Source organism: Coregonus clupeaformis, chromosome 20 (assembly GCF_020615455.1).
Source record: "Coregonus clupeaformis isolate EN_2021a chromosome 20, ASM2061545v1, whole genome shotgun sequence".
NCBI lineage: Eukaryota > Metazoa > Chordata > Actinopteri > Salmoniformes > Salmonidae > Coregonus > Coregonus clupeaformis.
Genome location: NC_059211.1, coordinates 60,190,775 through 60,217,516, shown reverse-complemented (window position 1 = coordinate 60,217,516; position 26,742 = coordinate 60,190,775). Strand labels below are relative to the sequence as shown.

General features: G+C 43.8%; 1 protein-coding gene across 4 annotated transcripts in view; it reads right to left on the bottom strand.

Annotated features, from left to right (window-relative positions):
- The window catches only part of LOC121534014 (alpha-1,6-mannosylglycoprotein 6-beta-N-acetylglucosaminyltransferase B-like), a 154,656-nt gene extending 129,818 nt beyond the window's left edge, over window positions 1-24,838 (bottom strand). For 3 of the 4 annotated variants that reach the window (XM_041840420.2, XM_041840421.2, XM_041840422.2), the window contains exons 1-2: window positions 24,168-24,838; window positions 16,430-16,542 (exon numbers count right to left, since the gene is read on the bottom strand). In XM_041840420.2, coding sequence (XP_041696354.1) covers window positions 16,430-16,542; window positions 24,168-24,235 — 181 coding nt within the window. In that variant the 5' untranslated portion in view covers window positions 24,236-24,838. The remainder of the gene's footprint in view (window positions 1-16,429; window positions 16,543-24,167) is intronic. The other variant, XM_041840423.2, reaches the window with a different exon arrangement.
- Window positions 24,839-26,742: the final 1,904 nt, after the last annotated feature.

Genomic DNA, 26,742 nt, shown 5'->3' with positions numbered 1-26,742 from the left:
CACCGCCTTTGCTATGACCTCCAGAATGTTAAAGTAGTTGATGTTTTGTTCCTAGCAGGAAGTCACAGTGGGAAGCAGAAGGCATTGTTAAAATGTTCAGTAAGCACAGCAATTGCTACTAAACAGAATCCTTCCACAGTACATGTAACGCTTTGCTTTCAAAAGCACAGCACTCACCTCCATACACAGTAACAATGTGACCTGACTGTGCAGATCATTGTGTAAGAATGGCAAGCTGCAACTGAAAACGCCCGGGAGTCATTGTACTGTACAACCATGAAACTCAGTTGAACATGGAAAAACATTTCTGATAGCGCTCAAAAACAAAAATGTTAGCCTGGTTGGCTGTAATCAAAATGTTAGCCTGGTTGACTGTAGTCAAAATGTTAGCCTGGTTGGCTATAGTCTACAACAAATGAGCCAGCATCAACTATGTGAGAAAGCGAGCCATGTGATTATTTGAATAACTCAAAGGACAGGTCTTGCAATGGCCAGTAACACAGCTAGCTATACACAGCAGTGGAAGCTGCTGAGGGGAGGATGGCTCATAATAATGTCTGGGATGGAGCTAATGTTATTTGATACCATTCCACTCATTCAGCTCCAGCAATTACCATGGGCCCATCCTCCCCAATTCAGGTGCCACCAGTCTCCTGTGATACACAGTATATATGACTGTCATTACAAGACAGGCCTTACTATGGCAGTACTAGATAGTGTGTTTAGCTGGAGTAAGGCACAGTTGATATCTACTCCCCTCTCCTCGTCTCTCTAACACACTGAGGGTAATCTGTATGAGGTCCCTCTGGAGTCAGGGCTGGCTCTCACCCAGTCTAATCTCACAGCCATGTCGGCTCCAATGAGCTCCCGTCCGGGGCAGAGGCATCGCAGTAGCAGGCAGAGCTTGCTTAATCACATTACCTGAGACTGGACTGGCTGATGATGTGTGTTGTATTCGTTCTAATGATGTAGTGATGGGTTGTCAATTGAGTCTATCGGTCCCTTTGATCAAATAGTTTACCTGTGCTGACAGCATAAGTGAGTCAGAATATTTAATCACCAGAAGATTTCATCACCAGAAGATTTCATCACCAGAAGATTTCATCACAGATAAAGGAGTCGATTTAGTATTTTATTCCATCAAACTTGCACACATGCAAATGTACACACATACTTACAAGTATATGCATTCACACCCTCTCTTGTGCACACACAGTCACACAGTACGCGCGCACACACACACAAGCACACACACACACTCAATGGACCTATCTAGAAAATCAATAATTGATCAGACAGGAGAGATCAGACAGGAGAGATCAGACAAGAGACCAGACAGGAGAGATCAGACAGGAGACCAGACAGGAGAGACCAGACAGGAGAGATCAGACAAGAGACCAGACAGGAGAGATCAGACAGGTGACCAGACAGGAGAGATCAGACAGGAGAGATCAGACAAGAGACCAGACAGGAGAGATCAGACAGGAGACCAGACAGGAGAGACCAGACAGGAGAGATCAGACAAGAGACCAGACAGGGGAGATCAGACAGGAGACCAGACAGGAGAGATCAGACAGGAGAGATCAGACAAGAGACCAGACAGGAGAGATCAGACAGGAGACCAGACAGGAGAGACCAGACAGGAGAGATCAGACAAGAGACCAGACAGGAGAGATCAGACAGGTGACCAGACAGGAGAGATCAGATAGGAGAGATCAGACAGGAGACCCGACAGGAGAGATTAGATAGGAGAGATCAGACAGGAGACCAGACAGGAGAGACCAGACAGGAGAGATCAGACAGGAGACCAGACAGGAGAGATCAGACAAGAGACCAGACAGGAGAGATCAGATAGGAGAGATCAGACAGGAGACAGACAGGAGAGATCAGATAGGAGAGATCAGACAGGAGACCAGACAGGAGACCAGACAGGAGAGATCAGACAGGAGACCAGACAGGAGAGACCAGACAGGCGAGATCAGACAGGAGAGATCAGACCTGTCTAGCCTGTCCTCTATATATCTGTCTTACTCCTCCACCTCAAGCCCAGTGAGTCTGGAATAACTTGTCCATGTTTTTACTTCGATTAAATGTTGGGCATTTCATTATTTATATTGGATTGCATTTACATAAAGTTGTTTTCTCAGTCACTACTAACAGGAGAGGTTCTTCAGGATGCAAGTATAGAATCCATTTAAAAAACAGTCAACAAGGAAAAGACAATGTGTTTACTGTATGAAAATACAATGTGTTTACTGAATAAAAAGACAATGTGTTTACTGTATAAAAAGACAATGTGTTTACTGTATGAAAAGACAATGTGTTTTCTGTATGAAAAGACAATGTGTTTACTGAATGAAAAGACAATGTGTTTACTGTATGAAAATACAATGTTGTTAATTCATGAAAGGACAATGTGTTTTCTGTATGACTTTTGTAGATCAATAGATCAACCAAGGCGGCTAGCTAACAACATTGGCTAATCTACCTTACACTGCACTAACAAACCAGTCATCCACTCAGTAGTACGTTGTCAACTAGTCAACATACAGTGAGGGAAAAAAGTATTTGATCCCCTGCTGATTTTCTACGTTTGCCCACTGACAAAGACATGATCAGTCTATAATTTTAATGGTAGGTTTATTTGAACAGTGAGAGACAGAATAACAACAACAAAAATCAGAAAAACGCATGTCAAAAATGTTATAAATTGATTTGCATTTTAATGAGGGAAATAAGTATTTGACCCCTCTGCAAAACATAACTTAGTACTTGGTGGCAAAACCCTTGTTGGCAATCACAGAGGTCAGACGTTTCTTGTAGTTGGCCACCAGGTTTGCACACATTTTAGGAGGGATTTTGTTCCACTCCTCTCTGCAGATCTTCTCCAAGTCATTAAGGTTTCGAGGCTGACGTTTGGCAACTCGAACCTTCAGCTCCCTCCACAGATTTTCTATGGGACTAAGGTCTGGAGACTGGCTAGGCCACTCCAGGACCTTAATGTGCTTCTTCTTGAGCCACTCCTTTGTTGCCTTGGCCATGTGTTTTGGGTCATTGTCATGCTGGAATACCCATCCACGACCCATTTTCAATGCCCTGGCTGAGGGAAGGAGGTTCTCACCCAAGATTTGACGGTACAAGGCCCCGTCCATCGTCCCTTTGATGCAGTGAAGTTGTCCTGTCCCCTTAGCAGAAAAACACCCCCAAAGCATAATGTTTCCACCTCCATGTTTGACGGTGTGGATGGTGTTCTTGGGGTCATAGGCATCATTCCTCCTCCTCCAAACAAGGCGAGTTGAGTTGATGCCAAAGAACTCGATTTTGGTCTCATCTGACCACAACACTTTCACCCAGTTCTCCTCTGAATCATTCAGATGTTCATTGGCAAACTTCAGATGGCCCTGTATATGTGCTTTCTTGAGCAGGGGGACCTTGCGGGCGCTGCAGGATTTCAGTCCTTCACGGCGTAGTGTGTAACCAATTGTTTTCTTGGTGACTATGGTCCCAGCTGCCTTGAGATCATTGACAAGATCCTGTCCAGTCCTGGGCTGATTCCTCACCGTTCTCATGCTCATTGCAACTCCACGAGGTGAGATCTTGCATGGAGCCCCAGGCCGAGGGAGATTGACAGTTTTTGTGTTTCTTCCATTTGCGAATAATCGCACCAACTGTTGTCACCTCACCAAGCTGCTTGGCAATGGTCTTGTAGCCCATTCCAGCCTTGTGTAGGTCTACAATCTTGTCCCTGACATCCTTGGAGAGCTCTTTGGTCTTGGCCATGGTGGAGAGTTTGGAATCTGATTGATTGATTGCTTCTGTGGACAAGTGTCTTTTATACAGGTAACAAACTGAGATTAGGAGCACTCCCTTTAAGAGTGTGCTCCTAATCTCAGCTCGTTATCTGTATAAAAGACACCTGGGAGCCAGAAATCTTTCTGATTGAGAGGAGGTCAAATACTTATTTCCCTCATTAAAATGCAAATCAATTTATAACATTTTTCACATGCGTTTTTCTGGATTTTGTTGTTGTTATTCTGTCTCTCACTGTTCAAATAAACCTACCATTAAAATTATAGACTGATCATTTCTTTGTCTGTGGGCAAACGTACAAAATCAGCAGGAGATCAAATACTTTTTTTCCCTCACTGTAGACTAGTCAATAGTCAACATTCTCCCTGTTAATGTCTGTGACTTAGGCCTAGTTATTGGCAGCACCTATTAGTAAGACATTGACTGTACTGTACACTATCAATCTGTTCAACTTGTAGCAGATCTTTGGAGAGCTACTAGGCTTCTGTTTGGTTGTGAGTCATCATGAATATTCCAACTGAAATAACCTTTGAACATGGCTATTGAAAGAATCTAGTTGTTCAAAGCCAAAGCCTGAGTGAAAATATGACAAATATTTATATTTTTTATAATGCAAAGGATTTATAATGCATACATTGCCTAGGCAGAACTGCTCATCTAGACAGGGGAAAAATGCTTCACAGCAGGATGCATTTCAATATGGATATAAAACACACATTAGTACTCAAAAAGGAAATTATCTACATAGAACATAAGTAGTTCTACTATTTTAGAGTAACAGCTGACTGAGTTTAATCAATTCATCATTTAATTGAATGTAATAGAGTGGGGAGCTGGAGGCAACGATCATAAACAGCATCCTGGAGTAAGGTCCAATGTGTCTGTGCTGTGGTGTCTGGGGGTTCAGCTGTTCCTAGTGCCCAATGCTGTGAGGTGGAGAGAATGAGTGTGTGTGTGTGTGTACGTGTGTGTGTGTGTGTGTACATGGGTAACCATGCCCGTACATGCATCTGGGGCATGTAAGAGTCTGCATGTATCTGTGTGTGTGTCTCAGTCTACTGTAAGCACATGCACATACTGTCTGTATCCAGAGTTGAACAGATTCACTATGAGAAAGTCCAACCAACCACCTCAGTCTCCTCCAACTCCTACTCCTCCGAGCCACTGATCCTGCTGCTGATGTGAAACGACTCCTTTTACTCCATTAGGAACATTAAACAAATCGGTCAGACAGAAGAATAAAGACGCCAACCCAACACAATCCATCAGATGACGAACGAGTTCTACTGAACCAGGCCTTGGCTGCGTCTCAAGTGGCACCCTATTCCCTATATGGTGCACTACATTTGACCAGGGGCTCTGGGAATAGGGTGCCACTTGGGACACACTCTGGAGATCACCACAGTGAATAATGTGTACATGACACTTCACTTAGTACTGTGTGGTGTAGCTCCAACATTGCCCTGAGTATGAAGAAAGTATGAAAATGTATGCACTCCCTAGTTACTGTAAGTTGCTCTGGATAAGAGCGTCTAATACATTTTACATTTACATTTTAGTCATTTAGCAGACGCTCTTATCCAGAGCGACTTACAGTTAGTGAGTGCATCCATTTTTCATACTGGCCCCCCGTGGGAATCGAACCCACAACCCTGGCGTTGCAAGAGCCATGCTCTACCAACTGAGCTACATGTCAAAAAAAAATTTAAGCTAACCTGGCTACTCTATATCTCTCTATAATCTCTACTACACCATCACCACCAGAAAACACTTAGAGGAATATTTTGACATTGGTGAAAAAATCACAGCTGCTGTCAAAACAAATATTTTCCCTTTAAATACAGTCAACATGTTTATTTCATAAGGGATTAGGAATATCGTTTCCAGCAACGGTTACACGAATGTACTCTGTATTTTGAATCTGCATAGTTACATTGTACAGCCATTTACACTGAGTATATAAAACATTAAGAGCACCTGCTCTTTCCACAACATAGACTGACCAGGTGAATCCAGGTGAAAGCTATGATCCCTTATTGATGTCACTTGTTAAATCCACTTCAATCAGTGTAGATGAAGTGGAGGAGACAGGTTAAAAAATGATTTTTAAGCCTTGAGACAACTGAGACATGGATTGTGTGTGTGCCATTCAGAGGGTGAATGGGAAAGACACAACATGTAAGTATTTTTGATCGGGGTATGGTAACAGGTGCCAGGCGCACCGGTTTGTGTCAAGAACTGCAATGCTGCTGGGTTTTTCACGCTCAACAGTTTCCTGTGTGTATCAAGAATGGTCCACCACCCAAAGGACATCCAGCCAACTTGACACAACTGTGGGAAGCATTGGAGTCAACATGGGCCAGCATCGCTGTGGAACGCTTTCGACACCTTGTAGAGTCCATGCCCCGACGAATTGAGGCTGTTCTGAGGGTGTTCCTAATGTTTGGTATACTCAGTGTAAAATATTGTTATGTATGGTGTCCATGTTAGGACAGCCTCAGTCCTAACAGTTTGTCCTAATATGGACACCGTATCCTATGGATGGATGTTATACAGCGACATGTTTTGAAAAGCATGTTTTGTCCTAATGGGCCACTTTAAAGTATGAGAAGGCTCCCACGTCCAAACCCAAGGCTTGTGCTCCAAGGCCCACAAAGTAGTCAAAATAGACAAACAGCCTTGGATGAACCAATAAGAATGTGTTTTTCCAATAACATTGCATTATTCTTACCTTGCAGACCATTTTGATTGATATGCGATGTGACCATGGCACAACAAGGACTTTTTACTCTACTCTGTGTGTGTGTGTGTGTGTGTGTGTGTATTCTACAGTTTTCTACAGCTACAGTAATATTGTTATGTTCATGGTTACATTCTTTCATGCTGTTCCGTATCAGAAAATAGTTTCTACAGCATAGCAAGTTGGTAGTGGGAGGTCAAAATGTGTCTGTGTCAAAATACTCTTTAACTAAAAGGCCTAGCCTACCACGCCCTCTTTTCTGGCTCTGCTTCCCCAAGAATTCCAAATTAGGGGGGATAAATTCTTAATGTTGATCTCTCTCATTAATTACACAAGGGCAAATCTTTGCTTATTCCAAAACTCACACTGCCCATAAGAAGAGAGGACTCCTCTTGAAGCACCAATGAAAGACGCACCTGGTAATTACTGATCAGGGGTAGACTAAAAGTGAAATGCTTACTTACTGGTCATTTTCCAACAATGCAGAATTAAAGATAAAGATATAAAAATACTAAACAAATAGTGACACGTGGAATAAATAAATAAGTACACAGTAACGAATAAAAATAACATGGCTATATACAGGGAGTACCAGGTAATAACATGGCTATATACAGGGAGTACCAGGTAATAACATGGCTATATACAGGGAGTACCAGGTAATAACATGGCTATATACAGGAGTACCAGGTAATAACATGGCTATATACAGGGAGTACCAGGTAATAACATGGCTATATACAGGGAGTACCAGGTAATAACATGGCTATATACAGGAGTACCAGGTAATAACATGGCTATATACAGGGAGTACCAGGTAATAACATGGCTATATACAGGGAGTACCAGGTAATAAAATGGCTATATACAGGAAGTACCAGGTAATAACATGGCTATATACAGGGAGTACCAGGTAATAACATGGCTATATACAGGGAGTACCAGGTAATAACATGGCTATATACAGGGAGTACCAGGTAATAACATGGCTATATACAGGGAGTACCAGGTAATAACATGGCTATATACAGGGAATCCCAGGTAATAACATGGCTATGTACAGGGAGTACCAGGTAATAACATGGCTATATACAGGAAGTACCAGGTAATAACATGGCTATATACAGGGAGTACCAGGTAATAACATGGCTATGTACAGGGAGTACCAGGTAATAACATGGCTATATACAGGGAGTACCAGGTAATAACATGGCTATATACAGGGAGTACCAGGTAATAACAAGGCTATATACAGGGAGTACCAGGTAATAACATGGCTATATACAGGGAATCCCAGGTAATAACATGGCTATATACAGGGAATCCCAGGTAATAACAAGGCTATATACAGGGAGTACCAGGTAATAACATGGCTATATACAGGGAGTACTGAGTCGATGTGCAGGGGTACGAGGTAATTGAGGTAGATATGTACATATAGGTAGGGATAAAGTGACTAGGCAACAGGATAGATAATGGACAGTAGCAGAAGCGTATGTGGTGAGTGTGAAAGGGAGTGTGTGTGTGGCGTCAGTATGCATGTGTGCTCGTGTAATGTGTGTGTGCGCTTATGTAGTGTGTGTGTGTGTGTGTGTGTGTGTGTGTATGTGTGTGTGTGTGTGTGTGTTTTGGGGTGTCAGTGTAAGTATTTGTGAGTGTGTGGGTAGAGTCCAGAGTGTGTGCATGGATTCAGTGCAAGAGAGTTAGTGTCAAAAAGGGTCAATGCAGGTAGTTCGGGTAGCCATTTGATTAGCTATTTAGCAGTCTTGTTTAGAAGTCTTATGGCTTGGGGGTAGAAGCTGTTCAGGGTCCTGTTGGTTCCAGACTAGGTGCATCGGTACCGCTTGCCGTGCGGTAGCAGAGAGAACAGTCTATGGCTTGGGTGGCTGGAGTCTTTGAAAATGTTTAGGGCATTCCTCTAATACCACCTGGTATACAGGTCCTGGATGGCAGGGAGTTCGGCTCCAGTGATGTACTGGGCCGTACTCACCACCCTCTGTAGTGCCTTGTGATTCGGTGTCTTGTAGTTGCCGTACCAAGCGGTGATGCAGCCAGTCAAGATGCTCTCAGTGGTGCAGCTGTAAAACTTTTGAGGATCTGAGGGCCCATGCCAAATATTTTCAGCCTCCTAGGAGGAAGAGGCGCTGTCGTGCCCACTTCACAACTATGTGGGTGTATGTGGACCATGTTAATTCCTTAGTGATGTGGACACCAAGAAACTTGAAGCTCTCGACCCGCTCCACTACAGCCCCGTTGATGTGGATGGGGGCGTGCTCGCCTCTTCATTTCCTGTAGTCCACGATCAGCTCCTTTGTCTTGCTGACGTTGACAGTGTTCCAGAGGGGAGGTATGGTGTGTTGTGGAGGCTGGGAGATAAGAGCTAGGCATTAGGGGCTGTTATTGTTGTGAGTGACAGCTCAACCACAGTGAGACGTTGTAAACACTGGAGGCGACAGCGGGATGCGTTAAGGCGTTATCACGCCGCCGTGAGAAATGCAAAACATGACAGCTAATATTGGCGGTGCATGTGATGAGAGGGGGCAACGCCGATTGTTGGCAGTGGAGGTGTGTGTGTGAGAGAGACAGAGAGAGATGGAGGGTGTGTGTTCGTGTTTGCACACACTCTCGCCTGCACACTCTCACATATCCCTTGCACTACTTGAGAACGACCCAGCTGCATATTTCTACTTCTCTCCTCGAAAGCAGGTCTTCCAATTCCCAACAATCGTCCTCTCTCCCCCTGAGAGAAAAGCTTCACAGGAGCTCAGTGACAGTCTCGGCTGGCAAACGCTCCAACCCAAGTCAACCTGTCTAACTGCTTCACAAGGCTCAGAGAGACTCATTTTTCCTTCTATTCACAGATCTGTATTTCTGTAATTATTTTGCTTTTCTTTTCACATTGGAATCAGCTGTCATGGCTGGCTTTGGTTGTCTGTACAATATTCATTGGGAATTAACAGACAATAAACAAAGCCTGACAGAGAGAGAGAGAGAGAGAGAGAGAGAGAGAGAGAGAGAGAGAGAGAGAGTATGAGTCATCAAACTCTCCCTATAGCACTGGGGCTTACCCTCTTCTCTAGTTTTTTCATTCGCTCCAATAAATTTAACATTGTTGACTGTCCATCCAGTGACATGACTCTTTGACAGTGTGTATACTGAGGGATGAGTTTGTATGAAATGAGAGGTGGAGAGAGATAGAGAGAGAGAGATGTGAAAGAGATTAGAGAGGTATGGAGGATGGAGAGTGAAGAGACAGCAGAGAGGTGATTGAGTGTGAGATATGGAGCTGAAGGACGCTGAAGGCAAGCGAGAGAGAGAGAGAGAGAGAGGGGGGGGGAGAGGTGCAAATCCTCCAGCTTGAATCTAGTGCATTAAAGATGAAATGGGAAATGAGGGCAGGGAGAGAGGAGAGAGAGGAGTCACAGCTCCAGTAGTAGTTGTCTGGATCATGTCTTCTCTCTCCCTATGCTGCCCTGAGGGGCACCCATGTCATATCCTGTCCTCCTTAGCGCCAGCTTCCTGAAATAGCACTGGAGAGTACTGGGCGAAGCCTCCCAGCAGTGTACTACTGTATGAATGAGCACTGCTTGCTAGTCCTCCGGAGACTAGGCCTACATGCTGTGAATATATCAGGTGCTAACATCTTATCATACTGTATATCAGGCGCTAACATCTTAGCATACTGTGTATCAGGCGCTAACATCTTAGCATACTGTATATCAGGCGCTAACATCTTAGCATACCGTGTATCAGGTGCTAACATCTTAGCATACTGTATATCAGGCGCTAACATGTTAGCATATTGTGTATCAGGCGCAAATATTTAGCATGCTGTATATCTGCCAGTCCCTAGCATTGCAGCATTAGCATCCTCCTATCTACTACTGTATATGAGCGTTGCTTGGATTGTCTCCTGGATACTAAGCCTACCCACTGCACATACTGTATATCAGGCACTAACATCTTAGAGTTAGCATCTTACTATCTACTAATGTCTATGAGAGCTGCTTGGATGTTTCCCAGTGACTAGGCCCAGGCCCGGTTCTGTCCGTTCTAATGCCCTTGGCGAGACCAGTTGTGAGTAACCTGATTGTCCATTCCCTATTGTCCATTTTACTTTGACCTGTCCTGATTTTAGAATATATTGTTTGTTAACATGTCATATTCACATCGAAGCAAATTTTTTATTTGATTGTGCCAATGGGGTTAGGCTATATGATCGGAGAAACGTACATGATGTAGCCTAAAAAGTGTTTGTCTCATGACATTGTCATACATTTGTTCTCCAGCCTGTAGGCTACAGAACAAGCCAAAATACTCTTTCTACCGAGGCTATAGGCTACATTATTTATTTTAGATATAATTTTTTTCGGAACTTCACTCAAACAGCACCCTGGACAAGCTAAATATTTTGCACCCCTGCCTTTGACAAAATGGGCACTGCTTATCATGGGGCAGCATCAGAGCTCACCTAAATAGCCCATATGCCACCGGGTCAGAGAAATTGTCATTGTTTTTGGGCAGAATTATGTGAGGTGTTATGTGTTGTTGGATGTGCGTCTTGGTCAGTTTAGCTCGGAAAATGCAGCCCCCATCAATCTGCCACACCATGCGCTGCCTGATCCAGCATAATGGGCGGGCCAGCCCTGACTAGGCCTACACACTGGCACAACCTAGCGTTAGCAATAGCATTCCCCGTATCTCCTTTAATTGGGAGAGTTCGGCAAAACAGTGAGCGGTTGCAGAGGCTAAATGAGAGGGTTGCTTTTGACACTGCCTCTCGCTGAGTGGGCATATTCTAACCCTTGAAACTGAGAACCTCCTTTGTTTGGGAGCCGACTCTGCCACGTTAAAGATAGCGGGGCCTGGTTCAAACGCTAGCTTTCATTTTTTAACTTTCCCTCCTTTTTTCCGTCTCAAATAAATTAATTCCTCTTGCCTCAGAGCGATCATTACTGTGACTTTCAAACAAAGGCAGGGAGCATTCTTCCGGCTGCGAGGGCCCGCGGTGAACAATCTTCGACAATGACAGTGAAAGAAAGAAAGAAAGATAAGAAAGGGAAAAAAAGTCATAATAAATACCTCAGCAGTGCTAGCAGCTGTAGCTGTTCGCCTCACAATTAGTATTCAGTCTCACTCCAGGCAATTGATTAATGTATTCATCTCAGAGGGAAAGAGAGGGAGGGAGAGAAGAGAGGGAGGGAGAGAAGAGAGGGTGAACAACTAATCTGAGTTATGCCTCAGTAGGTAAACTCCCGGCCTTTATCAGCCCAGACCAGTAACGACAACCAAGAATGGATGTTTTTTCCTACTTTTTCTTGAAAACATGATACAGTGTAGCTTCTCACCGTCAGCCATCAGAGAAGTCTGTGAAGACTACTAGCGTATCCGTGGTAAGCCCTGTAGTGGGGGGAATAACCGGCTTAGGGGGAGAAGCGATGAGCTAGCAACCTATGGACAAAGCCGGATGCGCGTCGTACAGTTGACAAGGTAATTGAGACGGCTATAGCATTGCAGTCACCTGGCTTGTACAGAACGAATATGAGATAAGGTTTTGCATGGAAATTCCTCATTAAGAGCGTGAATAGTGCTTATGCCACAGGAGTATAGGCCTGTTGAGAGAGGATATATTTTTCCATTAATATGCACCTTCTGGCATTGTGGATGGGCTGCGGTTTCAGGGAAACAGATTGGGGGCAAATGTTGGCAAGCTGGTGATTGCAAAGAGAGGCAATACGATTACTGTAGTTATACAGCGAGGAATTGGTGTACATGTCGAGATAGAAGTGCTCAACTGAAGTGCAGAACATTTCTTGGCAGAACGCACTAACCTTCCGGAGTCTACATCACAATTGTCCACCGAACCGGTTAGTAATAGCTCACAGGATGCAGACATCTGCAGAGTGTGGAAGAACTCTGGGCTATCTTCATTATCTATATTACATAGTGCAATCAGACACATACTATGTAGCCTGTGGATCTGCACATTATGAATATAATTAGTATTCAACCAAATGCCTCCAGAGTCTCTATCCAATCTACTTTATTACAATTCACCTGCAAATATATACAGGCATGTACCGTACACTCCATGCAAGCTAAACTGGCCTGAAGCAAAGCAGGAAGTGCCCCTGATGGTGCTCTCCCCGTGTGATTGTACTTCCTGTGGAGGCTATAGCACGAGATTGTCATGCTAGATTTGCTCGACACACGCTGATGAGGAAAGGCGTTAGGGGGGGATAGGCAATCGCACTGATAAACAACATGTATGAAACATGTAGAGAGCACGGAGGGCGAGTGGAATCGTTGGCAAATGGTGCGTGCCAATCATCCCCTTGTCAAGAGTAGAGGATGGCTTTCAAATGGCTCCGCTCACTATTGTAATGTACTAACGATGATGATGGTTTCTGATAATGGGCTAGAGCTTCACGTTTCTAGTGTACTAACACCGATTATGGTTTCTGATAATGGGCTAGAGCTTCACGTTTCTAGTGTACTAACGATGATTATGGTTCTGATAATGGGCTAGAGCTTCACGTTTCTAGTGTACTAATGAAACCACTCCTGAGTGGTGCAGCGGTCTAAGGCACTGCATCTCAGCGCTAGAGGCGCCACTACCGATCCTGGTTTGAATCCAGGCTCTGTCGTAGCCGGCCGCGACCGGGAGACCCATGGAGCGTGCACAATTGGCCCAGCGTCGTCCAAGGTAGGGGAGGGAATGGCCGGCAGGGATGTAGCTCAGTTGGTAGAGCATGGTGTTTGCAACGCCAGGGTTGTGGGTTTGATTCCCACGGGGGGCCAGTATGAAAAAATAAAATATAAATAATGTATGCACTCACTAACTGTAAGTCGCTCTGGATAAGCGACTAAAATGTAAATGTACAGACCCTGGTTCGATTCCAGGCTGTATCACAATCCAGCCGTGATTTGGAGTCCCATAGGACGGCGTACAATTGGCCCAGCGTCGTTTGGTTTTGGGCGGGGTAGGCTGTCATTGTAAATAAGAATTTGTTCTTAACTGACTTGCGTAGTTAAATAAAGGTAAAAAAGAAATCTATTGGTCAGCTCTACAATATGTGTCATCCCCTTGTCCCACATGACAAGCGAATTGCTGGAAGCACTGTCATAACAATGATACTGAGAAATGATCTTCTACAGTGTGCTGTTCTCAGCAGACTCTTTAGTTAAACAGCTGTGGTTATGGCCTGTGCTGGGACCCGCTCCATCTCCATAGCCACATAGGGAGCTACTACATGAATCTGTCGAGACAGAGGCTGCATCCCAAATGGCACCCTATTCCCTATATAGTCCACTACTTTTGACCAGAGCCGCATATGCCCTGGTCAAAAGTAGTGCACTAAATAGGGAATAGGGTGCTATTTGGGACACGGACAGGAACTCAGGGAGGCGGGCTGTAGCTCTCTGTCCCACTAGGGAGACAATACACACTGAGTGAGCTCTTAGACAAATATAGCACTGAAAGTGAAACATAGCGGTTTGGGGCATAAGAGACTGTCGCCTTGCTATCGCTGTAAACTGCAGGGCAGAAATGGGTTCTATAGGGAACTGCCTGTGATCCAGTAGTCCCCAAACAGTATCTTACTGAAATTCAGGAAATATTCCTATTTTTTCTTCTTCCTCTCTCTCTGTCATTTGCATCTAATTATTCATTTTTCTTTATGCAATCTCCATCCTCACTTTTCTAGTTCTCGTAGAAACTCACTTTAAATGCAGATCCCTCAATTATACCTTCTACTTCCTCTCAATCCTTCCCTCTAACGGTCTACAGTAATTCCACCTTTCTCTATCACTCCTCCATTCTCTCGTTTTCTCATTCACTTGATTGGCTCCTCCGTCTGTAACACGCAGGGCTGGTTGACTCAGTGCGGAGAGAGCGGATTTCAGCAGAGCCCAGTGAGATAAGGCCCACAGTGAAAGCTGATAATCCATGGAAGGGAGAAGAGGAGAGGAGAGGAGACCCTGTCGGTGTAACAACACAAGGGAATAGGAATTCTACTAATACCCCCATATTGAGAACATTTGATATCAGTGCCGCTAGCTCTTGTAACAAAGCTCTCCTAAGCACAAAAATCATTTGAGTAGGTAAATATCTGTGTACAACAACGGACTATCAGCATATATGAGGATATACTCGAGGGTTCACAAGGTTTCTCTATGTACTACGTGAAAACAAAAGCTTATTCTGGGGTTCACAAGGTTTCTCTATGTACTATGTGAAAACAAAAGCTTATTCTGGGGTTCACAAGGTTTCTCTATGTACTATGTGAAAACAAAAGCTTATTCTGGAGTGAGTACACTTCCATCCTCAGCTCTGGTGTCGAGATAATAGCATCTTGTTACCGCTCTTCCTGAGGGGATTCAAGGTGACAGACTTATGCTAGTCACACTCTGAAATTGTATTTTTGTAGAAAGATCTCGAAGCTCCGATGTTTTGGACTAGCACTTTTCTGTCACCTTGAAACCCCTCAGGAACAGCAGTAACAAGACACTATTTTCTCGACACCAGAGCTGAGGATGGAAGTGTACTCAGTCAAAATTAAGCTTTGGGGTCTTTCAACAAAGATAACATTACAGAGACCACTGACACAAAGTGTGTGTGAGTGCATGTGCCTGTGTGTGTTCGTGTGTGTTGGTGTGTGAGTGTGTGTTTGTGTGCATGTGTGCACAAGTGTGTGTGTGTGTGTGTGTGTGTGTGTGTCCGCGTGCGTGTGTGTCTTAGCTAGACCAGTGGTTCTGCAGGTGGTGCTCGCTGGCAGAATGAAAGGGCCACTTGTTTCCAGGGCTGACTTAGAGAGAGCAGATGGAACCAGCTCTCCAGCTCTCGGTTCTCAATCTTGTCCCACATTTCTGCTGTCGCCCCATTCATTTTCTGCCAATTCATCTTACACACACACACACACACACACACACACACACACACACACAGAGAGGGGTTTCACACGCACAAACACACACACACAAACTCCTGTGGTAAACTTCTAGGTCGGACACTCGGCAGCTCTTAATGAGCTCAGTCCAGATGTCTCCGCAGACATCAGCGCATGAGTGGTTCATTAATCATGTGTGCTCACACACACACTCACACAACACACACACCTCAACACTACAACATACTCTCTCAGAGTTAGAAGGGCTTTACATCAGATTATCCTCCCTTATGAGTTGTTTATCCTCTGCTAAAGGACCTAAATCGACTCTTGTTTTATATTCAGGCAGTGGCAGGGACAGCTGCTCGCCAGAGAGGACCCGTCCCTGACTTCACAGCTCACACCTCGTAGAGTAGGAGACAGGGGGGGATTAGACACAGCTCTTCGCCGTCCCGTCATTGGCCTGCGGCCTCAGTCGAGGTCATGTGACGTCTGCAGTCGGCAAATGTGATAATGAGATTTCTGTGGTGAGATATCGAGCGGCAGTATGCAGCCTTCAGAGCCTCAGCCCCTCACAACAGCCTTCAGAAGACTCTTACCAGACCCCTGATGACTCACCAGGGTTACTGTACATACAGTAAGTGTTGATCGAGTCAAACCAGCCAGAGTGAGTCTGCCTTCAATGCTCCTGCAGTGTGTATGCAGACCAATGCCCCCTTAGAAGCTATGCAGTATACTGTCTAAGTGGAGCTGTGGGGGTTTGTCTATTGGGGGTTGTCCAGTCAGAGGGAGCTGTGTGTGGTGTCACAGTATGTCTCTTTTCTGTGCAGTGCCACAGGGTAGGAGTAATGGTGTTTCTGTGTGACATACTGTGACACCACACACAGCTCCCTCTGACTGGACAACCCCCAATAGACAAACCCCCACAGCTCCACTTAGATAGGGCCAGCGACACACACGCGCTCACACACACAAATAGTGTTTTCTCTACCTTCTGTCCGGATGGTGAAGGGGGAGTCCCCAAGCCTCTTGGCTGAGAACTGGCCCCCCAGGGAGGTCATTAGAAAACACAGGCTGAAGAATCCGATCCCCACCACGAATATCCTGGATGGAGGGATGGGAGGGAAGGGAAGAGAGAGGGAGAGGAGAGGGAGGAGAAGGAGAGACGGAGTGGGAGAGAAGTGATGAAGAGATAAGAGGAAGAGAGGAAGAGGAGAAAGGAACAGTCAGAAAACAGATCAAGTAGAGCAGGACAGTAAAGAACATACAGTAGGAAACACAGGCAGTTAGACAGGCCCAGCTGAGGAAATTAAAGTCCAAATGTCAGGGGGCATTTTAGTTCCTGTCTCCATCACCCTGCTAACTGGCACCCTATCCAGGTCTCCTCACGTTCCCCAATTAGGTAGAAGCAGCTCGTCCCAAAACACCTATAATTTATGTATTCTGTCACGCACACCAGAGATAGAGAGGAGGCTTCCTCCTTCATTCCCCATGGGGCTAAACGACTGCTGCTGGCTGGCACATTCTATATCGGATTCTGATAGTGAGTAGAGGAGAGGAGAGGAGAGGAGAGGAGAGGAGAGGAGAGGAGAGGAGAGGAGAGGAGAGGAGAGGAGAGGAGAGGAGAGGAGAGGAGAGGAGAGGAGAGGAGAGGAGAGGAGAGGAGAGGAGAGGAGAGGAGAGGAGAGGAGAGGAGAGGAGAGGAGAGGAGAGGAGGGGAGGGGATGGGAGGAGAGGAGAGGAGTATACTTCACCCACGCTTCATTCTACCTTGACTTCCCTGTAGTAGGGTACGCTACAGTAGATAAACAACAGGCTCTACCCACCACTACTTTACAATTTGCATGCTTACACAGCCAGATACAGTATGCCTCTATAATAATGTATACTCATAGCAAGTGCATTGGACCATTATAGTATGTACAATAGCAACTTATGCAATGCTAGCTATGTGAACCTTTGTTATTGTGCCAGCAGTGGAAAGCTAGGGCCCACAATAGCGGGACAAATGACTGAATCATTCATAGCTTGACTCTGAAGCCGAGCGAGTGGAGTTTGCTAGAATGCTGGATTCTGTGAAAGTTTTGACACTCCATGAACAGTAAACAGCTTTGTCATGCGAGTTCAGATTTAACATACTGGGATAATTGCCAGATATTGAATGTAGAACTATGCTGTCACGAGTGATAAGGAACAGCCGGTTAGATAGAATAGTGACTGACGTTAATGATAGTGACGGTGCTCATAATAATCTCATAAGGACTCATGCAGCCAATGTGACTCTATATCCCACCACTGAGACAATAAGATGGGACTCTAGTCATTACAAGTGTCATTACCGGATCCTTCAATCATTCACTGTAAGAGCGGAGTTGACAGCACATTTACCAACATGAGTCGGGTTGCTGACGATAATCTCTGTAACATGATATAAAATAGGTCTAGATCTCAGAGATTTTTACAAACATGCATTTGTATTGAGTTAGTCATCGGAATGCTCAGCCTTTTGGGTCGCAACATCAATAAAGATATCCGTTTTGAAAACAAGCAAGTTGTGTAATCGTCTGAGATGTACTTATAGAAATAGAATAGTCATTATGTGTGCCTATCTTCTACAACATTCTTCAGTCATTTAGAGCAGTGGTTTCCAAACTGTGGGGCGCGGGGGGTCGGCAGGGGGGGGGAACTCAGTCCGGCTATCAACTTACTCTTGAAAGTTGTAATAGTAGAATGCAAAAGGTATCATTTTGAAATTTGGTAGTGCATCATCAGTTTTCCTCTTGTCATGTCAGTCAGTGCATACCTTAGAGAGCTATTTATAACTTGTCAGAAATGTCCAGATCAACTAGCTCGTCAGCTACATTTTTTTGCCAAGTTTCTTTGCCCATAGATTTTGTAGTAATGTTCGAGTCACTCAAGTAACACATGAATACACATTAGGCATGGCAAAATGTATAGAATTGCAAGAAAATGAGCTTTAGAAATTCAATATTTTCTCTGCACCCCATGACAAAATTTGTAGAATTGCAGGAACTAAGCTTTAAAACCTGCAAAATGTTCTCTCCGCCAACAAGAGGGGTATGAACAGTTTGTGTCATGAACAGTGCTTGTGCCCATAGAAATAGACGTGGTGCGCACCCGCAGGGGGGGGCATGGGATGTTCCCCAATGCTGGAAGGGGGGCCTGAGTGAAAAGGTTTAGGAACCCCTGATTTAGACAGAGAGTATAATGAAAGCATAAGAACCTGAGGGAGGGAAACCATTAAAATATCAGCCTATCTAGAAGGAACAGCAGGGCGACATTAATTACAGCCTTAGCTATCTTATTTTTTCCAGGAAACTGGAACATTGTGAAATATTGAAATATTACCTCCATCTGCTCCAGCATACTTTGCAGTACGTCTGGATAATTCGATCGCTGTCTGGGGGAGCGCAGAGCCGAATCCTGTAACAGATTTGAATCCTGTAACATATTTTGTATCTGTCGAGGGGGATGGAGGAACGTTTGATTACAGCAGGGTGTATCTTGGATTATCGTCCAGCAGTCCAAACTGGGATTGGGATTATTTACCTGGCTATGACCATCTGGTCACAAAGCTATTTGATAAAGTCACGGGGTGCATCCTAGTACTGTTGAATGGCTCCCTTTTCTGTTCCCTTTCCTTTGGGCCACTGACCATAGATAGGTACAGTAGTTAAGTAATATATTAAAAGCATTCCGACCATACTGCTTCTACCAATCCATCTCGTTCAGTTCAGTGGGGGAAACTAAGGAAAATAAGGAGATAAGGAAAGCCATGTAAGACTATGTGGACACAGTTAATCTCAGAGGGAACAGGAGCTGATTAAACGGAAAAAGCAAAGGGCTAAAGTCAACTTCCCTTTCTAATCCCTCCTTTCCCAAACTTCTCCCTGTGACCTTTGGGCTTCTTTGGGCTCTATAATCCTGAACCAGGCCATATGGAGTGTATGTGTGTTTGTGTGTGTAACGTGTATGTGTGTGCATGTGTGTGTGTGTGTATGTATACGTATGCTTTGCATGGGCGCGCGTACGTGTCCCCAATGCTTCTGCGTAGAGATGCAGTGTTCTTTTCAATGATGTGTGCTTCGGAGTGCATGTGTGTCAAAGCGCAGCGCCCCGGTCCCGTCTCAGGGGGATCGTTTCCACCTTTCCTCCCTTATCGTTCATCCCTATATCAAGGCCCCTCCATGAGGGGGATAGTGGGCCTTGGGGTGATAGAGGGGTGATAGTAAAGGAGGATTAGACACAGGGCCTGCCTGACTCCTCTCTAATTAAAACGCTTAAAGTAAATGCTTTGGTCGGGTAATTGGATCAGACGCACAGATCCGCTATCTCCTAATTGGCTTGCCACATGTACCGGAGCTTATCAGATCTCGCCCCCAGGTTGATTGAAGTGAACCGGCGGTTGGGTTGTTCGGTGCGCAGCAGAATGTTTTCTAATAATTTGGTAGGCTATGTTTTTTCTGCAGTCTTCCGCTTACACACATTGGTACTGATGTTAATGGGACAATTAGGATTGCCCTCTGTATAATGATTTTGTAATGATTTGTTTTGAATGTAGGCTAGTTCACACAGGCAGACCAATTCGGATATTTCTTCCACTAATTGGGCTTTTGAGGGTAGTGTGTTTCCCCTGGTTTGGTATGGTGTGGCTATTTTTAAGCTTTAGCTACTGCAGGCCTATGATATGAAGGCAGTATGCCTCAGCGCTCCAACTGACTCTGACAGTTGAACTTGAGGTGAGGAAGACTGTTTCAGGCCTACCAGAGTTACTCCTATAATCTAACAATATAATGCTTATCTTTATACAAAATATTCAGATCGAAAATTAACTAATTACCCTAAAGTTTTGCATATGCTACACAACGAAAGGTGTTTTTGTAATTTGCTATAGGATGCTTTTAAGGACACATAAATGTGGCTCATTTGGCCAACATCCCTCGTTTATTGATGGTGCTGGCTGCGCCAGGTTGGATCTGAATGCATATCGATGTCCATTACATTTCTCAAATGTCAGGTAAATTAAAATCTTCCCTGTCATGTTGTCCGGCGCCAAATTTTCCTTACGGAAACTGTGAAACGGCATATTGTTTTTATGAAGATTTTAGAATATTCACATATTCACAAATCTGTTGCCAATTGGATGGAAACCTAGCTATAGACTCCCTAAAGACTCTGGTAAGTGCGCTAGTCCAGTATCACTTTGATTATGTCTGATTCACCAGCAGCCCCAAACATCTAAAGAATAAGCTACCAGCCAAACAAGCTTGTAAGAATTGTACTTAAACTCCCCCCTCAGACTCATCTGGAGGTTGAGCATGTTTTCGTCTCTCTGTAATGTGTCTGTATCTATGTAAGTATCTATGTATGTGTATGTACTGTATGTATCTCCGTAATGTGTCTGTATCTATGTAATTCTATATGTATTTATGTAAAACAATAAAATAATAGGGACCACAATGGAAATAAATCCCAGACTTTACTGTGCAATCCCGGTCACTTTTAAAAATATTTGTGTATATATGTATTTTTTTAAATGACAAATCAAATCAATCAATCAATTGAAACTGTGCAGCGGCCAATTGATGAATGGAAAGAGACATCTGTTACAAAACACCAAAAAAGTTGAATGACGTTCGGAGATTGTCAAACCAAGCCTTCGATACCGGGTAAGCCTACAAGGTAGGGAGGGATGTATTTTCTGTTTGTCGAGATTGACATAGTCTATTTATTGTGGTGTTGAACTGATATTAAAGTGCCCGAAGTCGGTATGCTTTGTTTATTGGTTGTGTGGTGCATTGGCACAAAAACCTGTTGGTGGAAAATTAGTTGCATATATTTGATCTAATTATAAATATAGCATCAAAATGTTGAAAATCTGATTTTCCCCTAGCTGATCATTGTCTGTAGTCGGCTCTGATCATAGTGTACTGAAACAGGCAGGGAGAGTGAGCTTGTCTGTGGTGGTTGGCGTACCCTCAACCTTCTGGCCAGTAGCCCTGCGTGGCATCGACTGTGCCACAAAAGCATGCTGAATTGGCAAAGCCGATATCCACGTTTATAAACACAGTGACCCTCACATGTTTTTAGAAGTGTTTGCAAATTAAATACAGAAATGACTCATTTACAAAAGTATTCACACCCCTCAGTCAATACTTTGTAGGAGCATCTTTGGCAATGATTACAGCTGTGAGTCTTTCTGGGTAAGTCTCTAAGAGCTTTCCACACCTGGATTGTGCAACATTTGCCCATTATTCTTTTCAGAATTCTTCAAGCTCTGTCAAATTGGTTGTTGATAATTGCTAGACAACCATTTTCAGGTCTTGCCATACATTTTCATGTAGATTTAGGTCTAAACTGTAACTCAGCCACTCAGGAACATTCACTGTCTTATTTTTAAGCAATTTCAGTGTAGATTTGGCCTTGTGTTTTAGGTTATTGTCCTTCTGAAAAATGTATTAATCTCCCAGTGTCTGGTGAAAAGCAGACTGAACCAGGTTTTCCTCTAGGATTTTGTCTGTGCTTAGCTCCATTCCGTTTCTTTTTTATCCTGAGAAACTCCCCAGTCCTTAACCATTACGAGCTTTCCCATAATATTACACAGCCACCACTATGCTTGAAAATATGGAGAGTGGTACTCAGTAATGTCTTGTATTGGATTTGCCCCAAACATAACACTTTGTTTTCAGGACAACAAGTTAATTGGTTTGCCAAATGTTTTGCAGTATTACTTTAGTGCCTTGTTGCAAACAGGATACCTTCTTCTCACTCTGTCAATTAGGTTCGTATTGTGGAGTAACTACAATATTGTTGATCCATCCTCCGTTTTCTCCTATCACAGCCATAAACTCTGTAACTGTTTTAAAGTCACCATTGGCCTCATGGTGAAATCCCTGAATGGTTTATTTCCTCTCTCTGGCAACTGAGTTAGGAAAGACGCTTGTGTCTTTGTAGTGACTGGGTGTATTGATACAGCATCCACAATGTAATGAATAACTTCACCATGCTCAAAGGGATATTCAATGTCTGTTTCTTTTGTTTTTACCAACAGGTGCCCTTCTTTGCGAGGCATTGGAAAACCCTAGTCTTCGTGGTTGCATCTGTGTTTGAAATTCACTGCTCGACTGAGGGACCTTACAGATAATTGTATGTGTGGGGTACAGAGATGAGGTAGACATCGAAAAATCATGTTAAACACTATTATTGCACACAGAGTGCAATTTATTATGTCACTTATTATGTTTACTCCTGAACTTATTAAGCCTTGCCATAACAAAGGGGTGATTATTTATTGACTTAATACATTTCAGCTCTTCATTTTTAATTAATCTGTAAACATTTCGAAAAACATTATTCCACTTTGACATTATGGGGTATTGTGTGTAGGCCCTGGTCAAAGGTAGTGCACTAAATAGGGAATATGGTGCCATGCTAATGAAGCAAACCAAGCGATACGCATCTCAAACGGTTCGTTAGCTTGCTTGGTTGATAATGCGCTTTAATTTTTTACTGTTGACATACGGATCCAGCTGTGAACACGGGAATATAATCTCTAACTTAATCTCGTTTCTCTGTTAGAGGAGAAAAACAGCTGGTGTTGTCGGTAAACTCGGTCACAGATTACCAAACACACTCAAGCGCATGCAGGATGGTGGATGAAAACACACTTGCAGGCACACGTACTGGTGCCAGTTTATCTATTTATAGAGGGTGGTGCGGGCTCTCCAGAGGGTGGTGCGGTCTGCCGAACGCATTACCGGGGGCAAACTACCCGCCCTCCAAGACACCTACAGCACCCGATGTCACAGGAAGGCCAAAAAGATAATCTAGGACATCAACCACCCTAGCCACTGCCTGTTCACCCCGCTATCATCCAGAAGGCGAGGTCAGTACAGGTGCATCAAAGCTGGGACCGAGAGAATGAAAAACAGACTGTTAAATAGCCATCACTAGCACATTAGAGGCTGCTGCTGCCTATTGAAATCACTGGCCACTTTAAGAAATGGAACACTAGTCACTTTAATAATGTTGACATATCTTGCACTACTCATCTCAAATGTATATACTGTATTATATTCTATAATATTCTACTGTATCTTAGTCCATGCCGCTCTGTCATTGCTTGTCCATATATATATATATTCTTAAATTCCATTCCTTACTAGATTTATGTGTATTGGGTATATGTTGTGAAATTGTTAGATATTACTGCACTGTCGTAGCTAGAAGCACAAGCATTTCGCTAGACCCGCAATAACATCTGCTAAACACGTGTAAGTGACAAATACAATTTGATTTGATTTGATTTGAATTATGGTCAGGGATTAGGTGTAGCCTATAGACATGCTGGTCATTCAAGACATTAAATCTCTGCATTGATTAGGTTAAATGACAAATAGCCTGTAAGTTAAATAACAATTATAGGCTGTGCTTTTAAAAAATACATGTGCCATTCCATGACAATCTACTCATTTGTAACACGTAATAATAATATGTCATTTAGCAGACGCTTTTATCCAAAGCGACATACAGTCATGTGTGCATACATTTTTACGTATGGGTGGTACCGGGGATCGAACCGACTACCCTGGCGTTACAAGCGCCATGCTCTACTAATTGAGCTACAGAGGACCACGCGTGCCGGGTGTTATAAATGAATACCAAAGCCTAGAGTGGAAATATTAGGATACAAATGTTTTGTCTCTTACCTGAACGGTTTGAACGTCACAAGGCATCTTCTAACCATTATTTTACCGTCGATGTTTCCAGTAATCATTTCCCAAAACACTCAACCAAACAAGCGACCCCCGACATCGTTAACCTCGCAACCTGGGACTCGACTAGGTGCTGAAACTGCTGCATGCCGCTTGCGTTTTAGGGCTTCAACGGCCGACAGACCACCGTTAATACTCCGAGAAAATAGTCAGATGTAAGATTGTATCCATGAGTTTTCGTTGAATTGAATCCACGAACAGTAACTTAAACCAGAGTTCTGATTTGAAATTTGAGCGAAATCTGTGTTTTTATCCTACGATTTAGATTTAATTATGTCACTTTGCAAATTAAATAAATAATCTCGATTTAGTCGCTGCAGGTTGTCCGAATAACTGGAACGATATGGTCCTGTTTTTCGCGTATTAGAATAGCGTTCCTCAAAGCAGATGGGGAAGAAAATATAGTCCGAATCAGTTGTTTTCCCTGCAACTTGGCATCCAATATCCCTGTCCACAATATGTACTGCTGGACTCTCAGAGAACGTCTATTGGGTGCCTTTCCTCTCTGAAGAAAGCAACGAACTAATGCGCGTTAGAGCGTTTGTCATCTCGAATCCATTGGGGGCTCTACTCAACCTCCTCTCCCCACGAGTGCTTTTGGGTGTCTGGCGCGGGAGGGTTGATGACTATTGTGTTATGGCGTTTGTTAGTTAGGCTGCTATCTTAAGCACGCATTTCGTTATAGCGCCATCTACAGTTTTTTTTTCAAGCCACATTGTGCCACCAGTGCCATTTATATCAATTAAAGTTTTGCTGACTTAGATAATTATTGTGCAAAAATAGACAATTTAGTTACCATGCCTTGCGTTATCATTGGTTCCTTTTATAATATTGCATATTGTAAAAACGATTTGTCCGGTAGCTCTTTCAAACAAATATATTGCAAGCTACTCATATTCCCCTGTCTCTTCAAAGAAATACCAGCCCATCCAGCGGCTGAGATATTCACCATCTCCGTTATATCTGTCGCTGTCTATTTCAGGACCATGGACAGCGACCAAACTCTGCATCGATAAGAATGCAACAGTGACACCCAGCGGCCACTTGTTGATCAGTGAATATGGATTCGCTTCATAATGACGACATTCCCTTATATTATACTGCAATGTTGCTTCATTAGTAAAGGTGTTTATATATGCATCCTGAACACACTGAGTTGTCTCTATTAAGGCAAGAAGTTAGCGGTTTGATTAACTGTAAACCTACAAACCAACACTGAATGTGTGGCATTTCATCTAGGGAAGATACAGCAAGTCATTGAGCTGCTCAAATCTCTGAATGTGAAACTATGATCCCAATTGAATCTGACACACAATAAGCTATAAGACTACTCTGCACATTCCCTGTGGGCCCAGAATGGGCTGAGGTATATCAAAAAGAAGCACTAAAAAGGAGAGAAAATCATATTCAGTCCCATCACACTTTCCAGCTTTCTGAATCACTGGTGCAGTGGAGCAAAAATCAGCACAGAGCGAGTCAGTGTGAGAGCAGATCTGTAGGGGCCCAAATGGAGATGACAGAAAATAAAAATCTCCAGCCCAGTCATGCATGAGAGAGATACACTGATGTGTCATTTTGACTGACAGGCAGCGCATTGGCCCTCCCAATGAAGGTACAGTATCACTGGTTCAGGGACTCTCCGTCTCGTTCTGTTCTCAGTCTATCGGGAGTAAACACTATTGTGAATTAGGGAGACCTGTTATTATGATTTTACACTCTCTACCGAAACGCACAGGAAGGGAATTTACTTTCCATATTGGGCGGCAAACTCCTGTGGCTGACCATGTGCTGCTTCCAGCCTGTCATAAATCGATACAAATATAATTATATTCTATAATTTTTATGTCCGCTGCAAATTCTTGTGGATGTTTGCACACACACAACTCCATGAATGAGAAAAGAGATCAACGCAGTCTAAAGATCCTTTTGTCATAGACAGACCCTTGTTTGCTCTGCAGCGGCATGGGCCTCCACTCCTCACAGTAGGCACAAATAAGCCTTAACACTATTGACGGTTTACTCAGGCATGTAGTGTTATGGCTAAACCTGCTCTATTTACAGTTCTGCACCATAGGGGATCCAACCCAAATGTTCCGTACCTGCTGTTAGCATGACTTGTAGTTTATGGGTGTTGTAGTGATCAAACTACAGTCAATGTCCCACTCATTCTGGTACTCAACGCTCAATGGCAATCATCATTATAGCTGCAGACTGTGCTAGAGTGCATAAAGCCCTGGTCCTTGTCAGAGTGTTATACTTAGCATGAGGGATGTATAACATTGTGAAATCAGCATAACTGGTGTCATCCATTAACCATTCCAATTGACACTAACAGTAGGCAGAGACTGACAGACGTAGGGACAGGAGGGGGTATGGCGCCAGCATCAGTGACAGCGACAGAGAAAGAAGCCATTTCATTTCTCTAGTTTCAAAAAAAGTTATTTTCTGATTTCCGACGACACAAGTCGTCTGTGTTCTATTACCAAGGGGAACAATGCCTATGAAATAA